Source organism: Castanea sativa, chromosome 4, assembly GCF_040712315.1.
Source record: "Castanea sativa cultivar Marrone di Chiusa Pesio chromosome 4, ASM4071231v1".
In the NCBI taxonomy this organism is placed as follows: Eukaryota; Viridiplantae; Streptophyta; class Magnoliopsida; order Fagales; family Fagaceae; genus Castanea; species Castanea sativa.
In genome coordinates, this window is record NC_134016.1 from 19,756,052 (window position 1) to 19,779,558 (window position 23,507).

The following is a 23,507-nucleotide window of genomic DNA, read 5'->3' on the forward strand; positions in this document are numbered from 1 at the left end:
TAATGCCTCAGTTTTAGCTTGGAGGGGGAGGACGGTATCCACTTTATGGGAGCAAGCAACAACCAACTCCCCTCTCCAATCCCTTGCTACTACAACTATTGACGAGAATTTAGTTTCAACTGCTGCATTCGCATTGAGTTTAATATAATTAACAAAAACAGCTTTGGGCGGGGGGGGGGGGGGGACCCATTCTGCATTGAGGGACTATTATAGAAAATTTCTACTATTTATAAATAATGACATATTATAAATAGAAAAATAATAATATATTGTAAATATAAATAAATAGTATAATAAAATAGACTCACAAGAGGCCTAGCAGTAATTTTTAAGATTTTTGAACTCAACAAAAGTCCTGCTAATTCTGGAAGTTAATTGATCAATACTCAAGGAAAGGTCTTCAAAATGCACTTGATTCCTCAACTTCCAAATTCCATCACACAGCATGGCTCCAAACAGTAGGAACTCATCCTTTTGGCTCGGAACATTTGCAAAAAGAGGGGAGAATAAGAAATGAATAAGATCCATTGTCGAGGAGAAACCAAATGAGTCCATTCTCAACCCTTCATTGGCTGTTGAACCAAATTGATTTTGCTACTGGGCATAAAGCAAAAGGATGAATTGAGGACTCAGCTTCAGATTTGCAAAGAGGACAAGTATCATCTCCAATTTCCAAAAATCAAAAAACCTACCAAGGATTTTTTGAAATTGGAGATGATACTTGTATAACTCCAGAGAGTCATTATTACGATGTGCCTCTTTGCAAATCCAATTGGCTGATTTAACTGACAAAACCCAAGAACTTGAAGGAGTCCAAACCCAGCAATCCACACCAGCAACTAGAGAGAATGAAGTTCTCAAAATTAAATCCTCGATAGAGTCCTCAAACCACAACTTTAATTTATGATAATCCCGATCCGAATGTTCAGAATTTAAAAGCTGAGAGACAAGCAAAATTCCATTCGGGTTAGCTCCACTCTTTGGGATAGGAATAAATCCTTGAAGATCTGGAATCCATGGATCATCCCATATTCTAATTGCATTACCGTCCCTGACAATCATACAAGCAGCCTTTGAGATGAGATGCTTAGTAGGATAGTGTTGAAATTAGTTGGATAGTCAATAATTCCAAATATGCAACTTTACTAGCTAGGAAGGATGAGTGCAGGTGTAAGATCCACCTATTATAGTTGTTTGGACTAGCAATTTAAAGCCTAATACCAAACAAAGAGGACAACACAGAGAAGTCCAATATTCAGAGAAATCAAAACCACACCAGTTTCTAAATGAATAAACAATTTTCTACGGGAAAATTTCATTTCCCACGGATGAATTTCATTCCCTAATCAAACCATCTTTCACCATAATTCCAGCAATGTGAGACAATTATATCATTTCAGCATAAATAAGCACAGAAAGCCAATACCAAGAACTAGGGAAAAGCTTAAAATTCTGATCTGTGCATATAGTATACAACGGCTTCATAATATGTTATTTGTAGTTTTGTACCACCAGGTAGTAGCTGAACAATCAAGGACATATGGAAGAAATAATCACTAAACAACAGTGAACACTAACACTGATCTGTCAAAAATCTAACACTAGAGTTTTGCCTCTAGGATTTCTTCTAGACAATGTAAGCATGGTTTTACAGTCAAAACTAGCAAAACGGATTGGCGCTTTTGCTGATATTGGGAGATGAAAGAGAGCCTCAATTTCTATAGGACCGACTTTTCCTTCAATCAGGAAATCTTCCTCCGTAATGACAAATCAACCATGTAAAAAGCTCAATAATTTCTCTCCTTTCTCCTATGATGTTTCATAATCTGTTTGAAAAATATTACACTATGATTACCTAAACTTGATAAAAAACCAATCAACATTTAACAAGAGGACTTGGAACTCCTATATTACTGATGCTGTTCATAAATCTGCATATAAGTCTCCGAGAGTGCAACCATTTGAGGAAGTGTTTCTGAAACATGCAAATCCTGCATCTCATACCTGCAAATATTGAATGCCAAAAGTTTCAATTGCAATATGTGTTGCATTTAAAATTTAAAAAAAAAATAAATAAATAAATTCAAAATTTCAATTTTTGCATATTGATGAAATATGGGATTACCATAATTCTTCTGACTTCCTCTGTACAAATACCCTGTAGTACCCTTCATCAGGTTTACCATCATGAACAATGTTGGCAATCAAATCATACTTTGAACACAATTTGTGATTCTCCTTAGGTGTTGGCAAGGGAATGTAATCCTTCAACTCCAGGTTCTTCACGGGAAAGTTCACTGAGACAAAGTTACATCATTCAGCACAAGGCACACGAGTTGGCCCAGTTTCGGATAATATTATATATGTAGATTCATCATACAACTACAAAATATAGGAATGAAGTCTCACCTAATGTAGGATTTTTTTCCACAAAAAAGTTGTTCTTTGTAAATCGACGCATGTGGAGAATTAGATACTGTGGCAATCTGGTAACACGGTATCTCATCCTTGCTATACGAGGTCGGACAACCTCAGTGATAGTTTCACCATCAAACTTCTTCAGGATGTTGAAGAGTGGAACCTATAACAAAAGCATATGCAAAATTTGGTCTGAAAGAAATACTACTAAGAAAAATACATAAAAATCCACAAATTTTCTCTAGTACTAATATCTTTCAAAGACTTCCGCAGAGCACCTCTTTTCCAAAATGCAACACAAAGAAGGCCAATTTGATTTAGCTAAACGTATATACCAATGACTTGGTGCTACAGTGAGTACTGATGTCATGCAATGCAAATATAAATTGAGAATGGATATACAGCCTAAATTCCCAAACAGGAAGCCTCTTCCAAATATCACCAAAATGTCCTCTTATTTTATTCTAAAAAAATACTTTCCAATTGGTTCTCAAAATATAAGAGAGAAATAAATGGAAAATGCTTGAAATTTTTGTAATCATTCTTAAGAGAAATGAACCAATTCTTTAGCATGATTTTTTCCTTTCAAACTAACAAAGGCCATAAGAGAATTGGCCAATTTCACACAACTTTAACACAGTACCAAAGTGGCATAGAATGTTGCAAATGTTAATCAAGAGAAAGGGGAAATAAATAAATAACTTGCCAATTCTTAGCACTAAACAGAACCAAAAATAACTTCTTAAATGAACATAAAAGAACTTGCCAATTCTACTATTTAAAAAGAAAAAAGAAAAATTCCAATTCAGAGTCACTTTAGAGTATTACCACTGGCTTTCTCTAACTTTTACACAGTAACAAAATGGCTTTGAATACTGCAGCTGTAAATCCCAAGAAAGAACAACCAAATTTAACTCTCTCTCTCTCTCTCTCTCCCTCACACACACACACACACACAGATGGCATAACCATAGCATGGCTAGAGAAAAAATATCCTCTTTGGAAATCTAGGGTTAAGGCAAAGCTAAACAATAAGTGCCCATGGAAGTTAATTAGGTTTTAATGTTTTATTTTGTCATTCTAGAGTCAAGGGTATTTTAACAATTCTACAATTGCTGGGTATGAACAATAGTTATGGGCCATGGGTCTTCTTTTATTAATAAGTAGGGAGAAATTGAGCTTTTGCCCTTATTTTTAAAAAAATCTAGCAATATGTCCTGTTTTGAAATTATTTAGGTCCGTATTTCTGTTTTGAAACTCAATTTTCTCAAAATTAAGTTTCAATGTAAAACTCGATTTATAGAAAATCAAGTTATAGGCAATCAAACTTTAAAAAAAAAATAAAAAATAAATTTATGGAACTTGAGTTCCATGAACTCGAGTTCCACAATTTTCTTTTTCTTTTTTTTTTTTGATAAGTAAGAATGATATATATACGAAGGGTTACTCTATGCCTGAAAAAAACACAGAGCAACCGAGGAGCTACAAGAAAAAGAAAACAAAGAGAAACAAAGACAACAAGAAAATTAGAAAAGGAAAAGGGAGCAAAGAAAAGAAGGAAGGGAGTCACTAGACGTGAGTCCCCACGCGCGCGACCAATCAAAGAGAGTCCCACTAAAAAAAACAAGCAACTGTTCCCTAGAGCTATCCAAATCCTCAAAAGTCCTCCGTTACGCTCCTTCCAAATACACCAAAGGATGCAAAGCGGGACTAAATTCCGGATATCCGAGAAGAATGCTTCCCCAACCAATTCCACCAACCAAAGAGCATTTCGAGAATCGATCTAGGCATAACCCAGGCCAAGCCAAAAGTTAGGAAAACAAAGCTCCATAACCGGTAGGCCATTTCACAATGAAGGAGAAGGTGATCTACCGTCTCTCCACTATGACGGCACATAATGCACCAATCCACAAAATCCAATCTCCTCAATCTCAGATTGTCTCCCGTTAGAATCTTATTCCAAGCTACACACCAAACAAAAAAAGAAACTCGCCTTGGGGCCTTTACTCTCCAAATAGCTTTCCAAGGAAAGATAGTAGAAGGAGAATTTCTCAATTTGTTGTAGTACGATCGGATGTCAAAAGCTCCATTAGACTTCAATTTCCATCTCATTCGATCTCCAACATCCATAGGAGGGGTTATAGCACCCAACATACGAAGAAACCGCAGCCTTCTTCATCCATCTCCCAATCATTAAAAAATCTACTAAACCGAACATTCCAAACTCTTCTATCCTCCGCCCCCGCCTTTGCAAAGAAGCTTCAACGAAGCCTCCTTCACAATGGCGATGCCAAACAACCTTGGAAAAGCCGGTTGAAAAGGTTGATCCCCATGCCACCCATCCTGCCAAAACCTCACCCTGTTCCCCAATCCAACCACAAAATGACAATTTTTGCTGAAGTCCTCCCAACCCATGCGGATACTTCTCCACAAACCACACCCGTGAGCTCCCCTACCAAGTTTTGAGGGCCCTCCCCCCCCATCGTCCCCATAATTAGAAGCGACAACCCCCCACCATAGCCGACCCTCTTCCTTTCCAAACCGCCACAACCATTTTCCCAACAAAGCCTTATTAAAGGTAGTGAGTTTCCTAATCCCTAAGCCACCATTGGCTATAGGCGCACAAACTTTGTCCCAACCAACCAAATGAATTTTACTCTCTCCCCAAAGGAAATCCCTTTGCAACTTTTCAATTTTATTAGCCACATGAGTAGGAATAGTGAATAACGAAAGAAAGTAGGTCGGAAGACTAGAGAGCGTACTCTTGAGAAGCATCAAACGACCCCCTTAGACAAATACAACTTCTTCCACCCAGATAATTTCCGCTTAGTATTTTCCAAAATTGTATTCCAAATTAAAGGGGAATTGTGAGGAGCCCCTGACATGCCAAGATACAACATAGGTAAAGAACCAACTCTACAGCAAGATATCACCGCAGCATGCACATCCCCAACCTCCCCTATAGGAACCATTTCGCTCTTATGCACATTGACCTTCAAACCCGTTACCGCCCGAAAACTAAGGAGCAACAACCGAATGTGAAGAATTTGCTCCACATCCGCATCACAAAAGAGGATAGTATCATCCGCAAATAAGAGATGTGAAACACGTTCCCCACCATTCCTCCTGCCCCCCAAGATTAAAACCACGAATCAAGCCACTCCCTCCATTCTCCTTAACATCCTACTAAGCACCTCCATCAAGATCAAAAACAACATAGGAGATAGCGGATCTCCTTGTCTTAAACCCCTAGAACTACCAAAGAAGTCAGGGGACCCATTAACCAAAACAGAGAGAACTAAACAGTGGATATACAAGAACGTATCCACTTACACCACTTCGCTCCAAAACCCATCCTATTCAGCAAATACAACAAAGCCTCCCAATTCACATGGTCGTAGGCTTTCTCCATATCGAGCTTACAAATGACTCCAGGAACCCTACTCTTCCCACGACTATCCACACACTCATTCGCAATGAGAACCGAGTCAAGGATTTGTCTCCCACCCACAAAACCCGTTCGATTCTCAGAAATCAACTGATCTAAAACCACTCTCAAGCGATTTGCCAAGACCTTAGCCAAGATCTTGTACACACTCCCCACCAAGCTGATAGGACGAAAATCTCTGATATTGGAGGCATCATTCTTTTTAGGAATTAAAGCAATGAAAGTCGCATTAAGGGATTTTTCAAACTTGCAGTGATGAAAAAACTCTTCAAAGACCGCTAGGACATCTTTCTCCACTATCCTCCAGCAATGATGATAGAATGCCATAGTAAACCCATCCGGACCTGGAGCTTTGTCCCCTTCCAAACCCCTAACAACTTGAAGAATCTCCTCTCTCTCAAACTTCCTTTCAAGCCAAACCCTCTCCCTGATCTCGATACGATCAAATTCCATACCTTCCACAAAAGGCCTCCACTCCTCAGTCTCCTTGTACAAATTTTTATAAAATTGTACTACTTGATAAGTTACCGCGGAAGCCTCTTCAAAAACCACCCCATCCACCTCCAAGGTCCTTAAGAGCTTGGACCGTCTATGAGAATTAGCCATTTTGTGAAAAAACTTGGTGTTATTATCCCCTTCCTTGATGCATAACATCCTAGATTTTTGTCTCCAGGAAATTTCTTCTAAGGAAAGAAGATGCTCCACCTGGGACCTCAAACCAGCCCTATGAACTTTCTCCCCCTCAGAGAGGCCAAAATCTCCCTCCTTAGCATCTAATGTTATCAACTCCTCCAATAATTGCTTCTTGTGACGCGCTACATTGCCAAACTCTCGGCGATTCCATTGCACAATGTCTTCTTTTAGAGCCTTTAATTTTTTTGCAAGCACAAAGCTAGGAGTACCTACAAAGGAATATCGATTCCACCAGGTTTGAACCCGATCCACAAAACCTTCCGACTTCAGCCACATATTTTCAAATCTGAATGGACTTTTCCCCCTTGCCATTCCCCCAGCCTCCAAGAGAATTGGACTGTGGTCCGAGACAGTACGGGGTAAAATCCTTTGAGAAACATCTGGGAAATGATCTTCCCAATCAGGAGTGACCAAAGCTCTATCAATCCTAGACATCATTGGTTGATCCAAACCACTGGACCAAGTAAAGCTACCTCCTTCCAAAGGCAAATCGACCAAGTTCAAGTCCTCAACAAATTCTGAAAATTTCTCCATAGCTGTGGAAAAACGGGTCTCGCCCCTACGCTCACTAGGAAAACGGACTATATTAAAGTCCCCAAAACAGCACCACGGAACCCTCCAACACTGCTGAACTCCCACTAACTCATCCCACATGAGACCCCTCGCAATATTCTCATTTGGACCATAGACGCCTGAGCAAGCCCAAATAAACCCGTCCCCCACCCCTTTCCACTTTACCGACACTGAGAATGTACCAACCATAATCTCCACCTTATCCAAAACCCTTTTGTCCCACATAAGCAAAATACCACCGCAACGGGCTCCGGTCTGCCTCCAACACAGCCCAGTCCACATAAGGGCAGCCCCACAAACTACAAACCAGCTGCCGATTCATGCTTGCAATTTTAGTCTCTTGTAAACAAACAACATCACACTTCCACTCTCGCAACAAGTTCCTCACCACAAGGCGTTTCCGAGGGTCATTTAAACCTCTAACGTTCCACGAAATCATTTTTATCTTCATAAACGCTAAAAAAAACCCCAACAGCCAGCAACAACACAAAACCACCCTCTAACTTCTGTCATAATTCACCGAAGAAAACAGGTTTTTCAGCTCTCTACAACCCTTATTTTTGGACTTAGCCACCTTTAAACTGCCCATTATTTTCTTGTGTAACACATTGGCTGCCTCCATCTCTGCTTCAAGCCTCTGTAATAGAGAGATGCACAATTTCTCATGACGCGTCATAGATAACCCAACCAATTTACTAAAACCAGGTATTCTGTGTTTCACCCACCCAGAAATATCTTTGTTGTTTTCAAAACTAAAAACCTCATCAACCTCCTCCATTACTGCCAAGGTTGTCGGTGCACTCGGAACTAAAATTTGCAAAGGAAAGGCAACTGCCAATGAAGTATCAACAGCTGCTTCCTCCACAAGTTCAATACTTAAAGAAGAAGAATTAACCTCCTGACTCCCTGCCCCCAAGCCCCTTGATCCATCTCGCACCATCTCCAGAAAGAAGTCAGGGAGAAGAGGTCCTAACGACCGTGGCACTAAATAGAGAGTCACTATCCTTAAACCTTCAGAGAATACCCCACTCGACAGCAAACTGGAACCAAAGGTGGTAATCCGGTCAGAGCTCAGCCTGAAGACCATCGCCGGAGAGGAAACGGCACCCACCGCCACTCCTACCGGTGGCTCGCAGCGCCGGTGAGGCGGACCCACCAGAACCCCGGTACGACGCAGCACCTGTACCGTCAAGACAGGGCTCGTCGGAGACTTCGAGGACACCGACAAGCACAACCCACCCTCGTCGGCCTGAACCCGTACCTTCGGCGACCACCCCAGACCTCCGGCCACCTGCGACGGCGTTACAAAAGTCATCGGACTCGCCCCTGGACACACCCCATCCTTCCCGTACTTCTCGGTTGAGTGTAAGGGCTCAACACTTTTAGCGGAGGATTCCCCAGGCTCAAAGGTGATTGGGCTTTTGAACTGTGGGCCTAAACCAGACTCACTACCAGTCAGTTGGGCCACCAACTTATTAGGGCCCAAACCCAGACCCACCTTATTCTGATGCAGATCCTTGCCAGCCCGTGAAATCCATTTTAGCTTCTGATCCCTCCCCTTCTTCCTATCCCAGGAAACCCGCCTTCTCCCCATCACATCAACTTCCACGATTAGACCTCTCCCTGACCAGCATGGCCTCCTACCATCACTCCTTTTCCTATTGTCATAGGCTTTTGCATTCAAATTGAAGCTTGGGAAACGTTTCCTACTACCTGCCACTGACTCCTCATTAATGCACTGCTCCCTCCTATCACCTCCTTCCACCACCACCTTATCAGGCTTGCCTACCGAAAAAACTCCCAATTTAGCTCCTGAGAGGCTCCAAATCCCCTCCATCTTCTCCCCTCCTAGATGTATCTTCTTCCCCTTGTCAATGGAGCCTACCTGCTTTGGCTGTTTTCTATCCTCTACTCTTCCATTATTGCCTTGCACAACTTCAGCATAAGTTCTAGAGTGTTGAGACTCCAAATAATGCCTATGCACCTGAGGAATAAAGGTTGAAAGACCAGTTCCACCCACTGCATATTGGGAGGGAAACAACATCTTTCTAAGTTTAAGGCCAAAAGCCCTCCAACCATATCTCTCTTTTCCTTCAGGGATAATGATCGACCTCCTACACCCACCAGCTTTTAGTTCAGTCAGGAGAAGAAACTGACCAAACGAGTTGGTGCTGCGTTGGAGAGTAAACGCAGTGTCACCATCCCTGAAAGAAAAGAACTGTTTGGAACTTGCCCCAACAACAATGTCTTCGATTATCTTCATCAGCCAATGTGCTGCACTTTTACCCATGAAGACTGATCTCATAAAATATTTGCCCCTCTCAAAGATCTGTAACAAGAAATAACGTCCCCCTTCCTCTACAACTAATTGAAAAAACTTGGACTCAATAACAAAACTGTGAAAACCCCCCATGGAATACAGGTAATGTTCTTTCCAAATAATCTTAGTTCGATTTGGCATAACTCGATTTTTTTAAAATCGAGTTTTACATTGAAACTCGATTTTGAGATAATCGAGTTTCAAAACAAGGGCACGAACCTAAATAGTTTTAAAACAGGGACATATTGCTAGATTTTTTGCAAAATAAGGGCAAAAACCCAATTTCCCCCTTATATAGTTAATGGGTTGTTATGTGTGGGCTTTGGTTCAATTCAATTAGGATTTGGTTCGCTAGTCAAAGTAGAAGCCCTGCCCTAGTTCTACTAAGAGAGGTTGAGAGTAGGGTCTATGCAGTTGTACTCAAATAAGTTAGAGTTGATCAATAAAATGTCAAGCGTTTTGAGTATTGAGGCAACTTGGCCATAGTATTCTTTTTCCTCCTTTCTCATCTTTCTTTCTTCTTTTCTTTCTCACGGAACTTTTTATGGTATGGTTCATGGCACAATTTTCTCACGCATTGTTCACACGCTAGAAAATTATTCTATGGCTTTTTCTTTCTTCTCTTTTTAACCATAAATCAAATCCTTTCTCTCTTGAATCCTAATATTTCTTCTAAAAGGGTTCTAAACTCAAAGTCCACAAATCCTCCTAAACCTTAACCCATCACAACCACACATAGACAAGTTTGCCCACACCCCTTTCCTAAGCATTACACTTTTCAAGGAATTAAGAAGGCCTTAAAAGCATTTGCCAATTCCACTTTTTTTTTTCAAAAATAAGTTTCAGCCCCAAGGGGAGGGGAAGACGAAATTTGAATAGTAACCTCCACTTCATGAGGTGTGGTCCCTAACCAATTGTACTACACGTTAGGGTTTCGCCAATTCCACAAATTTAAATAGCCTCTCTCTATCCCTCTCTAGTCTCTACCAATATTAAAATGTAAAAAAATTTATTTTATAAGAAACTCTTTTTTTTTTTTTAAAGATTGGCAAATAGTGGGAGAGGGGGAGGTGTGGTTCAAATCACAAACACAGGACAGTATAAAGAATTCCATTACCATTGGGCCATTACTTGAACCCCATAGTAAAATGTAAACCCTTAGTCAATTAGAATCAACCCTAAAGGAAAATCTACTATGGACAACAGAAAATACATCTCATTTATTATGCAACCAAACTCACTGAGAAATCAAAATACCTGGGGTATTATATTTTTCTCCATCACGTCTTTGAAGAGAGGAGGTGGTGGCAAATCCAGTCCAAGCATTAAGAATGGCATTCTGGAAGTTTCTGTCACAACAGCATCATGTTCAATTCCACCATCTGTGAGTTTTGAAGCAGAATGCTGGTCATCACTGTTATCTTTCTTCTCCAAGAAAGCTTTGTTATGAATCTCTTTCACAACCTCCAACTCTCCCTATAAAGTGTACAGATGTCTTTAGATAAGTGCAACTGACTATCCAACTACTAGCAACAAAGTCAACAAGAATGATTATAGAGACAACCTGAAAGCAATCGTAGATAATGCTTCTATTTTTCTTCGTTTTAAGATCAGCATGCAGTGTGTTAAGAAGCCATGACATGAATTCAACTGGATCAGACTGCGCACCAATCCGAAACCTTTTTTTACTGGCTTTCATAATTGCCTGTAGAAACTCATGTGGGCTTACCTGTAAAACATTAAGAATTTTGATAAATATGAATTTCATGTTCAAGAACCATTAACTCAATGTGACAGAATGGGAACATACCTGTCCTTTAAAGTTCCTTGCATGCCAGATCTTTCTTGTGAGTTCTCCAAATCGATGAACAAGTGGAGATTTGCTGTGTTTATAATTTTCAGGGATAAGGAAAAAATTCCTTAAAGGAGTAACTCTCATCAAAGATTGTATTGTGACATTCACAAAATCTGTCTCTTTAATGTTGTTAAGCCCCACCTGAAATTTGCCAAAATCATGATTAACACTTCAAAAGGTCCCATTTAATATCATATAAAATCTCCAACAATAAAATAGAAATGTGGTTTAAGGAAAAAAATAGGTACCATTCCTGGAAGGAAATCAGAACCATCAAGTGCCCTAGACCACTGCTTGTTCTTGTCAAGTTGTTCCACTTGTACCCTAGCAAACCTGCATGTATAGTAGCCAAAAATAATCAACAATCAGCAAAGCTGCCGGTGGCAAGTCAGTGTCCTCCTCCTGCTGGGTTTTGCGCTGATGACTCACCAGGGTTACTGGAGAAGGTGGGTTGTCTTGCGGAGAACTAGGCAGAGGCAGAATGCCTTTTTTCTGTGGGGACTCGCGCCGACGAGCTTCTGATCACAATGGGTAAGGCAGATTTAGAGGGTGACAGAGCATTAAAGCACACGGTTTTCTGGTATAGCTCTGACCGGAATAGTATTTTGGGCTCAAATAGGTTGTCGGGTGGGCTAATTTCTGAAGATTTGAGGTTGGTGACTCTCGATTTTGTGCTGCGACTGGTTGGACCTTCTTTCCCCGATCTTTTTCTGGAGTTTCTGCGTGCTGGGTCAATGGGTTTTGGAGTTTCAGGTAAGGAGGCAAATTTCTCTTCTAGTATCATGTTTGTGAAGGATGCAGCTGATTTTTTTGTGGGCTCTGGTGAAGCAGAATTGTCGGATTGTTTACCTTTACAGATTATTGCTCCGTGTGCATCGACAACTTTGGCGGGGTTGGAGGAGGTCACTCAAGTCTTGAGTATTGAGGCTAAATTTGATGTCTCTGGGTGGGTGAAACGAAGAATTCCTGGTTTCAGTAAATTGGTTGGGTTATCAACGATCCGACATGAGAAGTTGTGCATTGCTCTCTTACAAAGGCTCGAAACTGAGATGGAGGCAGCCAATGTGTTACACCGGAAAGTAACAGGCAGCCAAAAAGTGGCTAAGTCCAAACACAAGGGATGTAGAGAGCTGCAAAACTTGATCTCTACGGTAAATTATGATAGGAGATAGAGGTTTGGTTTTGTGCTGGTGTCAGTCGGTGGGGATATTTTTGTAGTAATGAAGATAAAAATGATTTCGTGGAATGTTAGAGGTGTAAATGATCCTCTGAAATGACTTGTGGTGAAGAATTTGTTGCGCGAATGGAAGTGTGATCTTGTTTGCTTGCAAGAGATAAAAATTGCTAGCATGAATAGACAGCTGGTTTGTAGTTTGTGGGGCTGTCCATATGTGGATTGGGCTGTTTTGGAGGCTGACCGGAATGCTGGTAGTATTTTGATTATGTGGGATAAAAGGGTCTTGGATAAGATCGAAGTTATGGTTGGTACATTCTCAGTTTCAGTAAAGTGGCAAGGGGTGGGGGACAATTTTATATGGGCATGTTCAGGGGTTTATGGCCCAAATGAGAATAATAAGAGGGGTTACATGTGGGATGAGTAGGTGGGTATTCAACAATATCGGAGGGTACCGTGGTGCTGCTTGGGGGATTTTAATATTGTTCGCTTTCCTAGTGAGCATAGGGGTGCGACAAGTTTGACCCTGGCTATGGAAAAATTCTATGAATTTATTGAAGATCTTAACTTGATTGATTTGCCTTTGGAAGGAGGTAGCTATACTTGGTCAAGTGGTACTGATCAACCAGCGATGTCTAGGATTGATAGAGCTTTGGTCACCCCAGACTGGGAGGATCATTTCCCAGATGTTATTCAAAGGATTCTACCCCGTCCTATCTCAGATCACAGTCCTATTCTCTTGGAGGCAGGGGGAATTTAAGGGGGAAAAGTCTGTTCAGATTTGAAAATATGTGGTTGAAGACGGAAGGGTTTGTGGATAGGGTTCAATCTTGGTGGAATAGGCATTCCTTTGTTGGTACGCCTAGTTTTGTGTTTGCAAAAAAATTAAAGGCTTTGAAAGAGGACATTGTACAATGGAATCGTCGAGAGTTTGGTAATGTAGAGCGTCAAAAGAAACAATTACTGGAGGAGTTGAAAACGTTAGACACTAAGGAAGGGGATGTTGGTCTAATTGATGGGGAGATAAGTCATAGGGCAGCTTTGAGGTCTCAAGTGGAGCATCTTCTTTCCTTGGAGGAAATTTCCTGGAGACAAAAATCTAGGATGTTATACATCAAGGAAGGAGATAATAACACCAAGTTCTTCCATAAAATGGCTAACTCCCATAGACAGTATAATCATCTGAGGACCTTGGAGGTAGATGGGGTAGTTTTTGAGGAGGAATCTGAGGTAACTAATCAGGTAATCCAGTTTTATAAAAATTTGTACAAGGAGCATGAGGGGTGGAGGCCTTTTGTGGAGGGTTTGGTGTTTGACCGTATTGGGGATATGGAGAGGGTTTGGCTTGAAAGGAAGATTGAGAGAGAGGAGATACTTCAAGTCATTCGTGATTTGGAGGGGGACAAAGCTCCAGGTCCGGATGGGTTTACTATGGCGTTCTATCACCATTGTTGGAGAGTGGTGGAGAAAGACGTGTTAGCGGTCTTTGAAGAGTTTTTTCAACATTGTAAGTTTGAAAAATCTCTTAATGCTACCTTCATTGCCTTGATTCCTAAAAAGAATGATGCCTCTAATATTAGAGATTTCCGACCTATTAGTTTGGTGGGGAGTATGTATAAGATCTTGGCTAAGGTTTTGGCAAATCGTTTGAGAGTGGTTTTAGATCAGTTGATCTCTGAGACTCAGAATAGCTTTGTGGGTGGGAGACAAATCCTTGACTCGGTTCTTATTGCGAATAAGTGCGTGGATAGCAGAGGGAAGAGTAAGGTTCCTGGAGTCATTTGTAAACTTGATATTGAGAAAGCTTACGATCATTTGAATTGGGAGGCTTTGCTGTATTTGTTGAATAGAATGAGCTTTGGTGTGAGGTGGTGTAAGTGGATTCGTACTTGTATTTCCACAGTTCAGTTCTCTATTTTGATTAACGGGTCTCCAGCTGATTTTTTTGGTAGTTCTAGGAGTTTAAGACAAGGGGATCCGCTATCTCCTATGCTGTTTCTGATTTTAATGGAGGTGTTTAGTAGGATGTTGAGAAGAGTGGAGGGAGCTGGCTTGATCCGCGGTTTTAAAGTTGAGGGTAGGAGGGGTGGTGGGGAATGTGTTTCACATCTGTTTTTTGCAGACGATACTATCCTTTTTTGTGATGCAGAGGTAGAGAAAATTCTTCATATTCGGTTGTTGTTACTTAGTTTTCAGGCAGTAACAGGTTTGAAGGTCAATGTGCACAAGAGTGAAATGGTTCCTATAGGAGAGGTTGATGATGTGCATGCCCTGGCGGAAATTTTGGGTTGTAGAGTTGGAACTTTGCCTATGTCTTATCTTGGCATGTCGTCGGGGGCTTCGCATAATTTCCCTTCAATTTGGAATCCTATTTTGGACAAAATTAAGCGGAAATTAGCCAGGTGGAAGAGGTTGTATTTGTCTAAGGGGGGTCGATTGATGTTACTCAAGAGTACGTTATCTAGTATTCCTACCTATTTTCTATCTCTTTTCACCATTCCTACTTATGTGGCTAGTAAGATTGAAAAGTTGCAAAGGGACTTTCTATGGGGTGATAGCAAGATTCATCTAGTAGAATGGGATAAAGTTTGTGCGCCTATAGCTTACAGTGGTTTGGAGATAAGGAAAATTACTACTTTCAATAAGGCCTTATTGGGGAAATGGCTGTGGCGGTTTGGGAAGGAAGAGGGTCAGTTATGGAGGAGGGTGGTAGCGTCAAAATATGGGGAAGAATGGGGGGAATGGACCTCAAAGCTAGGTAGAGGAGTTCATGGGTGTGGTTTGTGGAGAGGTATTCACATGGGATGGGAGGTTTTTAGCAAGAATTGTCAGTTTGTCGTTGGGTTGGGGAATAGAGTGAGATTTTGGCAGGATGGGTGGTATGGGGATCAACCTTTTCAAGTAGCTTTCCCAAGGTTGTATGGTATTGCCATTGATAAGGAGGCATCTGTAGAAGCTTCTTTGTCAAGGCAGGGAACGGATGATAGAAGAATTTGGGATGTTCGTTTTATTCGAGAATTTAATGATTGGGAGATGGATGAAGGGCTGCATTTTCTTCATATTTCAGGAGCTAATACTCCTCCAATGGATGTTAGAGACCGGATGAGATGGAAGTTGAAGCCTAATGGGGAGTTTGACATCCGGTCGTATTATAACAAATTGTGGGATTCTTCCTCAATTGTCTTTCCTTGGAAAGGAATATGGAAAGTTAAGGCCCCTAGGCAAGTCTTTTTTTTTGTTTGGTGTGTGGCTTGGAATAAGATTCTTACAGGTGATAACTTGAGGAGATTAAGGGGATTGGATTTTGTAGACTGGTGCATTATGTGCCGGCATTGTGGAGAGACGGTAAATCACTTACTTCTTTATTGTGAGATGGCTTATCAGTTGTGGAGTTTTGTCTTAAAAACTTTTGGTTTGTCTTGGGTTATGCCTAGATCAATCCCAGATTTGCTTTTTGGTTAGTGGAATTGGTTGGGGAAGCATTCATCTCAAATTTGGAACTTAGTTTCATTGTGCATCCTATGGTGTATTTGGAAGGAACGGAATCGAAGGACTTTTGAGGATTTGGATAGTTCCAGTGTTCAGATGATTGCCTCTTTTAGTGGGAGTCTTTTTGATTGGTCTCGGGCTTGGGGACTCATGACTAGTGATTCTCTCCCCTCTTTTCTTAGTTCTCTTTCTCTCTTGTAATTATTCTGTTGTTTGGTTTTCTTTTGTTGTTTTTTCAGTCTTTTTCTTCTTGTATTTTCTGGGTTTGCTCTATGTTTTCCATGCATAGAGTAGCCTTTCGTATATATAACATTCTTACTTATAAAAAAAAAATCAACAATTAAGTGCCTAAAAGTACATAATCCATTAAATTAAATTCTTAAATAAAACATAAAATACAATGTGAATGAAAGATAGAATATTACGATCACAAATAGTACTGAGAAACTTAATGAAGCTGACCACAGTGGTTCTCTTTCAAAGGAAAACTGTAATCCACAAGGATCAAAGCAAACATATCCAATTGACAACCATCACATCCACATCCATAGGATGCATGTGGCTGTGCACACTCAAGCACACATACATACGCACACAGAGACCATGGTGGTTCTCTTTCAAAGGAAAAATGTAATCCACAAGGATCAAAGCAAATATATCCAATTGCCAGCCATCACATCCACATCCATAGGATGCATGTGGCCGTGCACACACAAGCACACATACACATACACATACACATGCACGTACACATGCACATACGCACACATGCAGAGAGATATGCTAATAGAGGGTATGACAGCATTAAATAGAGAAGGAAAAATATAGTGAAAGCACTTTGCAAAAATATAAGCACACCTGGGATTCAGAACATGTCGAATGTCATCTAATGAGGGGTCATCAATTTCATATCCGTCAGGAAGGCAATAAACCTGCTCAGTCCGAAGATTGATATAAACATGGTGGCCTGCTTCCAGGCTGTGAGTATAAGCATGAGACTTTTTCCCTCTTCCTTGATAATACTTCCCACAGACCAAACAGGCATACACATTCAGATTCGACAGAGAAACAGAACAAAACTTCTCAAAATCAAAATCCAAAACCTGCAAAGCACAGAATAGCACCCGAAAACAATACTTAAAACCCAAAAAAAAAAAAAAAAATGTAACTCATCAAAATGATTTGCACACACGCTAGAAACGCATTTACATAGATACATGCCTGAAGTTAACAGTGCATATACAAACAAGTTTTTTCAAAATCAAAATCCAAAACCTGTAAAACATTAACAATTAAATCAAACAATTGACATTGTAGTTTTTTTTTTTTTTTTTTTAAAAAAAGCCCATTTTGTCAATTTATCTGAAGCATCAAAGACAAGAGCAGTATACCTGGCGATTAACAGTATCAAGATAAGGACAGTCCCTCCGGTGCTCAACCTCACGGTTACGCCTTCCTTGACCATATCCTTGCTCAATTTGATCCTCTTCCTCCTCTTCTATTCCTTGACCTCCATTGCCATTCTCCACTCCCTCCCCACTGCCATTTTGCTCAGCCCTCTGCCTCTCCTCTTCCTCCTCCTCCTCATCATCATCATAATTCGCTAATCCGGAAAGAGGATTCGCAATTGGAAGAGGCGGCGGCGATGGAGATGACTCCACCTCCTCCTCCTCCACCACTCTCTGCCTCTTTGCTTCCGAACCAAACCCTTCCTCCAACACCAAATCACCAGTTTTCCTCTTTGAACTCATTCTGAAACAGTTTAACTAATTATAAATGTTTTTTTTTTTTTTTTTAAAAAAAACCATCAACAACTCTTTCTAATAATAACAAATTCAGATAAAATTTTCAACTTTCATCTCAGTTATCCACAATATTAAGTACACTAATTAAAAAATCAATAAATAAATAAATAAAATTTTTGCTAAGATTTAATTTAGAGGAAGAAACAAAAACAACATAAAAATGGACAAAAAAATATTTATCAGCTATTATGAAGTGGAGATCCATGCAGGCCATCAGTTCGAATCCCCTATTTCCTCTTCTTTTGGGACCAAAAACTCACTTATCAAGAAAGGGAGAAGTGGCTTCAAAATTTAATTTTATTATGGGAACTTCCTAGGATTAGTTCCCTCTGAATCTGTCCCTAACTAACCCTTCACTTCCATTACAACTAAAATATTTATAATACTGTGTTAATGTGGCAGTGTTGCAGCTTCAGCTTATTGTCTTAGTCAGATCTAGTTTGGCAATTTTGGTGTTTGCAGTTTTTACTATGTTTGAAACTTTGTAAAACTCTCTTTAGTATTAATGAAAGATCTCATTTACAAGATTAATAAATAATAAATAAATAAATAAAGTTTGTTGTGTAAACAACATTTCAAATTCCACTATCGTTCTACGCTTCCTAATCTAGGTAATTAATTATGCTTACTGCTGTGTAGAATTTGGATTAAACATCAACTTTTTTTTTCTTTTCTTGTGTGAATAGAACATGCAAATTCTACTAATCCACAAACAAACTCAGGATTGCTGAAATGTAACTCTTTTCTCGGAATATGTAAAAACTCAACAAATACTTAAGTCATAAAAGTTTTTTGATTAAAATCTAAAATTGACCCTCTAAGTTTCAACTTTTCTTATTTCAGTCCTCTAAGTTTCGATTTTGTCATTTTAGGGTTTGTATGAGATCCGTTTATTTTGCTGAAAATGAAAACTTTTTGCTGAAAGTATTGTAGATAAAGGTAAAAGTTAGCTGAAATAATATAGTGAGACTCATGAATAGTACCAAAACATACAATGGGGCTATGAATAGTAGCAAAAATAAGTTAAAAAGTAAATTAAGTTGGCAAAAATAATTTTTGTCAATTCAGTATTCTGTTAAGCCTCAGTTAAGTGGTGCCGTCAAGTGAGCCAAAACGACACTATTTACGCTCTTTTTATTTATTTATAATTTCGTAATTAAAATAAAATAAAAAACTGTTATTAAAAAAAAAGTTAAGGGGAACAGCGTCGTTCCCCTTCCCTTGAAAACAAAACCAAAAAACCTGATGAATTTGTGCCTTGGCTGAGAAAATTGGGGGGAAAAGAGGGGGGGAAAGAGAGAGAGTTAGGGATCGGCAATTAAGATTGAGAAAGAGACCGAGATTGAGATTGAGACCAAGATAGAGACAGATATCGAGACCAAGAGAGAAGGAGACGAATTTTGCGACGGGCTAGGGTCTACTCCAGTGGGCTAGGGTATACTCTGGCAGGCTAGGGTCAACTCCATCAACTCCAACTCTGGCCAAGTACAATTTTGGGAAAGTGATGAAAACCCAAAATTTTTTATTTGTCTTTTTGAGTATAGGTAGTAGTAGATGGGTATTGTGCTAGATTTTTCTGTGTGTTATATAAAGCCGGTAACTTTTTCTGTTGAAGAGTATTTTTGTTTCATTTCATTTGTTTATGTTGGACTTTGTTGACTGATAGGTGAGATTAAATGCATTGAGATAATCAACTTTATTTTATTTTATTTTTGTGTGTGTGGATAATCTACTTAATCTGTCTGTTTGTTGAACATCTTCACGTGCAGTTTTATTGTTTCGAAATAAGTTGGTCCCCACTTGGAGTTGTTTGCTGCGTGGGTACTTAAAAGTTAGCACTTTATTTTTCTACTGATATTTTGGTGTATGGGGTACTTAACATTGTCTTTGTCGGCTAAAATACTTGTGTTGTGTGTTGACTTTTTAATTTACAACTTTCATAGGAAAAATGCTTGGTTAGAATTTCACCTTTTTTTTAATAAGTAAGAAATATGTATATTCAAAAAACTCCTTTATGCAAAAAAGCACAAAGCATATCAAAGATTACAAACAGAAAAAAGAAACTAATTACAAAGAAATAGAGAGTTAAGAAACAAAGGGAGAGATTTACTAGACGTGAGTCCCCAAGCCCTAGACCAATCAAAAAGGGAACTAGTAAAAAAAGCAAGAAACTAGTCATCGAATCTAAGTCCTCAAAAGTCCGTCAGTTCGTTCCCTCCAAATACACCACATCAAACACAATGGAGCTAAATTCCAAATGCTAGATGAATGCTTTCCCAACCAATTCCAACAACCAAAAAAGAAACTTGCAACCGATCTTGAGAGAACCCATGAAATCCCAAAAGCACCAAAGACAAAGCTTCACCAACGATGAGCCTTCCCACAATGTAGCAACAAATGATCCATTGTCTCCCACCACAACGACACATGATGCACCAAGTGTTTGATGTGGTGTATTTGGAGGGAATGCAATCAGCGGATGTTTGAGGATTTGGATAAATCTGATGAGCAACAGCTTGCTCTCTTTTCTGGTTCCCTTTTTGATTAGGCTAGGGCTTGGGGACTCACATCTAGTGATTCCCTTCCTTTATTCCTTAGCTCTCTTCTTCTTTGTAATTAGTGTTTTTTTATATATTTTTTTCCATCTTTTTTTTTGTACTTTTGATATGTTGGTGCTACTTTGCATTTAGCAATTTTTTGAATATACATCTTTCTTACCTATCCAAAAAAAAAAAAAAGAATCTTATCCCAAGCGACTGTCCAAACAAAGGAAGAGACATGTCAGGGTGCCTTAACCTTCCAAATAACTTTCTATGGAAAAAATATGGAAGAAGAACTATGCAACTTATGATAAAACGAGTAGATATTAAAATCCCCATTCTTCGTCAACTTCCATCTCAAATGGTCACCATCATCCTCTAAAGGTAAATTGGCTGCCAAAAACCAAAAGAAATCATCCACCAACTCCGCCTCTCAATCATTAGGACCCTAATAAAACAAACATCCCAGTCTCTCATGTCCCCTGCTCCTTGCCTTATCAAAGAAGAGTCAACAGAGGCTGCTCTATTATTAGCGATGGAGTATTGCACCACTCAGTTAAGAGGAAGTATATAGGTGGTAAGGTGAAAGTTTATGATAATGTGGATTTAGACAGCTTTTCTGTACTGGAGGTTAAGCATTATTGTGCGGAGTTGGGAGTGTCGAATTATGTCCAATTTTATTTTCTTGTGCTCGGGTTTGGATCTTCACAATGGCCTAAGATATTTGACCAATGATGCTGATACTCAGGAACTATTAAAGTCTCTTGACCCCATTGATCCTAAAATAGACATTTATGTAAAACATGCAACCCCTATTCAAAAAAAATTGTTAGTCAGGGATGTCAGTGTTGTTGATGCTGTGAATTTGGTTGGTTGTGGTGTTGGTGTGGAAGATGTGGATATCAGACAGAAGCAATAGTTTTTAACTTGCATATGATATTCATCTAAAACACAACTTGCATCTGATATTAAACTGCCCCCTTACAGAAATTAGCCACCCCAAAGGCAAGCCACAATTCGCCTACACTTCCAGATTGCCATACTAAATTCTACTATTTTTTGTTATTAGTATATAGTGGTACGTGTTCCTTCCTTAAAATGCAGTAAAATAAGTAAAGTACAAAGCTAAAATCCTCAATGAACAGGTACTAGCCAACAAAAGCAGAACAATTGTAACCATAAAATCAATTTGCGTCTGATTTGAGTTTCAGAACAATTGTAACCATAACATCATATTGCATCTGATTTGGGTTTCAGAACAATTGTAACCATAAAATCAATCTTAAAAACAGAAAGTTAAAAAAAAAAAAAACTAATCAATTAAGAAAATAATTGCTACAGAACTCGTTCACTACCCTCTTGAGGCCAAATTTAAGAAATCAAAAGTTATCATAACACACAGCAGAATCTAGCACAAAACCCATCTATAAGACTATAACACAAAGCAAAAAATATGGGTTTTCAGAACTTACCCAAAGCTGCACTTGGCCGGAGCCGGAGCTGCCGGAGTAGAACCTAGCCCACCGCGAAACCTCTTCTCAATATCGGTCTGTCTTCCCCCACCCCCCCACCCCCCCTCCCGATATCCCTCTCTCTCTCGGTTTCGATATCGCTCTCTCTCTTTCCCCCTCTTTCTTTCTCCCCAAAATCCTCGGGTGAGCATGACGACTTAGGGTATCGGACTGTTTTGATTTTCAGGGGAAGGGGAACGACGTCGTTCCCCTTAATTGTGTTTTTATTTTTTTTTAAAATAACAGTTTTTGATTTTATTTTAATTACGAAATTATTTAAATAAAAAAAATAAAAACCTAAACAGCATTGTTTGGCTCACTTAACGCCGCTTCTTAAAAAATACTAAATTGACAAAAATTGAAAGTAAATGGATTGAAATGACAAAATTAAAGCTTAGAAGACTGAAATGATAAAAATTGAAACTTAGAAAATTTTTTTTGAGTTTTAGCTTCTTTATTTTTTTTTGGTAGGTCTCTTTTTTGAGATTCTAAATTAAATGAATGTGAAACAAAAATTGATAGACCCTAAAAAATTTTAAAGAAAAAATATAGACGATTTGAATGAGATGTAACTGAAAAGAATCATGATTGAAGCAAGTTCACAGGTTCATTAAAAAAAACTTAAGAAATTTGAAAAGTAAAGCTAAAGATGCAATTTGGCATTGTTTAAGGTAAGTCAAGAGTGGCTTTTTTGACCAATTGACACCATTAGCTTAATAAATAATTGCAAAGAACGGGATTAAAGAAGAGGAGCTACCTCAAAGCTTACTTCTGTTTATTTCCTACCTTTCACGCAACATCCAAATACCTTAATTCCTAAAGCCTATGAGGGCGTTTGGATCCAAGTCTACACGTCCACGTCTGCGTTTTGCTTCTTCTTCTTTTTTTTTTTTTTTTTTTTTTTAACCCAGCCGCAAGGTTTGACTTTTCAGCCATGAACAGTGCATAAATGCACTGTTTATGGGTCCCATAAATTTTACTTTTCAGCAACTTTTTTATTAAAAATGGGTCCCACGGTACTATTCACACATTTAAAAATTATTTTGCTACAGTGTTTTCAGTTTTCAGTTTTCAGTTTCAGCAAAATAAGTTCTATCCAAACGGACTCATAATGTATGTCTCACTGTCTTATTCTAGGCTTTTGATTTTTTTTTTTTTTAAATCTCTTTGATATGATAATGATCACTCACAACCGACTTCGCTAAATCATTTCTTCAACTAGCTTCTCAAATCTCATAACCAAGCTCGATTGCACCTTCAAGCTTCCAAGGCTGAATTTAGGCAATCTACAATGGTTCCTAGCATTCCGAAACACTCACAACACTCAAGGATGGCGATGTTTGTAATTGGGCAACCTCCTCACTATGGTATGATGACAATGGTGAGAGAAATGAGTGTAGAGAATTAATGGTGTTTTGCTCTCACAAAAATAGCCTCAATTCTCTCAACTCTTAGGCAGGTGCTTAGCGTAAAACTCATGGAAATAGTGTATATGTAGTGGGTAAGGGGTTGGAACAGTAGGTGATATGTGTAATAAATTTGTCTCTAGTACAAGCAATTCGCGGGTGCGAAAACTCCAGGTCTAGCGACTCGTTAAAAGAGTCCCAACTACTTTTTAAACGGTGGTCATGTGTCAAACTTGTAGGTGCCAACTTCATTTTATAGGTGCGAAATTGTAGCA

General features: G+C 39.3%; 1 protein-coding gene across 2 annotated transcripts; it reads right to left on the reverse strand.

Moving 5' to 3' along the window:
- Positions 1-1,423: 1,423 nt before the first annotated feature.
- On the reverse strand, positions 1,424-21,919 carry LOC142631179 (uncharacterized). Of its 2 annotated transcripts, none has more exons than XM_075805277.1 (10): positions 21,788-21,919; positions 17,362-17,722; positions 16,829-17,073; positions 11,556-11,640; positions 11,263-11,448; positions 11,017-11,181; positions 10,710-10,928; positions 2,410-2,581; positions 2,126-2,297; positions 1,424-2,004 (listed from the first exon to the last, which is right to left on the reverse strand). In XM_075805277.1, exons 2-10 carry the CDS (start codon positions 17,719-17,721, stop codon positions 1,911-1,913), a joined length of 1,698 nt encoding a protein of 565 aa, XP_075661392.1. In that variant the 5' UTR covers position 17,722; positions 21,788-21,919; the 3' UTR covers positions 1,424-1,910. The 2 variants fall into 2 exon arrangements, with proteins under 2 accessions (XP_075661392.1, XP_075661393.1); XM_075805278.1 differs by having other exon boundaries at positions 17,362-17,736; positions 21,788-21,880.
- Positions 21,920-23,507: the final 1,588 nt, after the last annotated feature.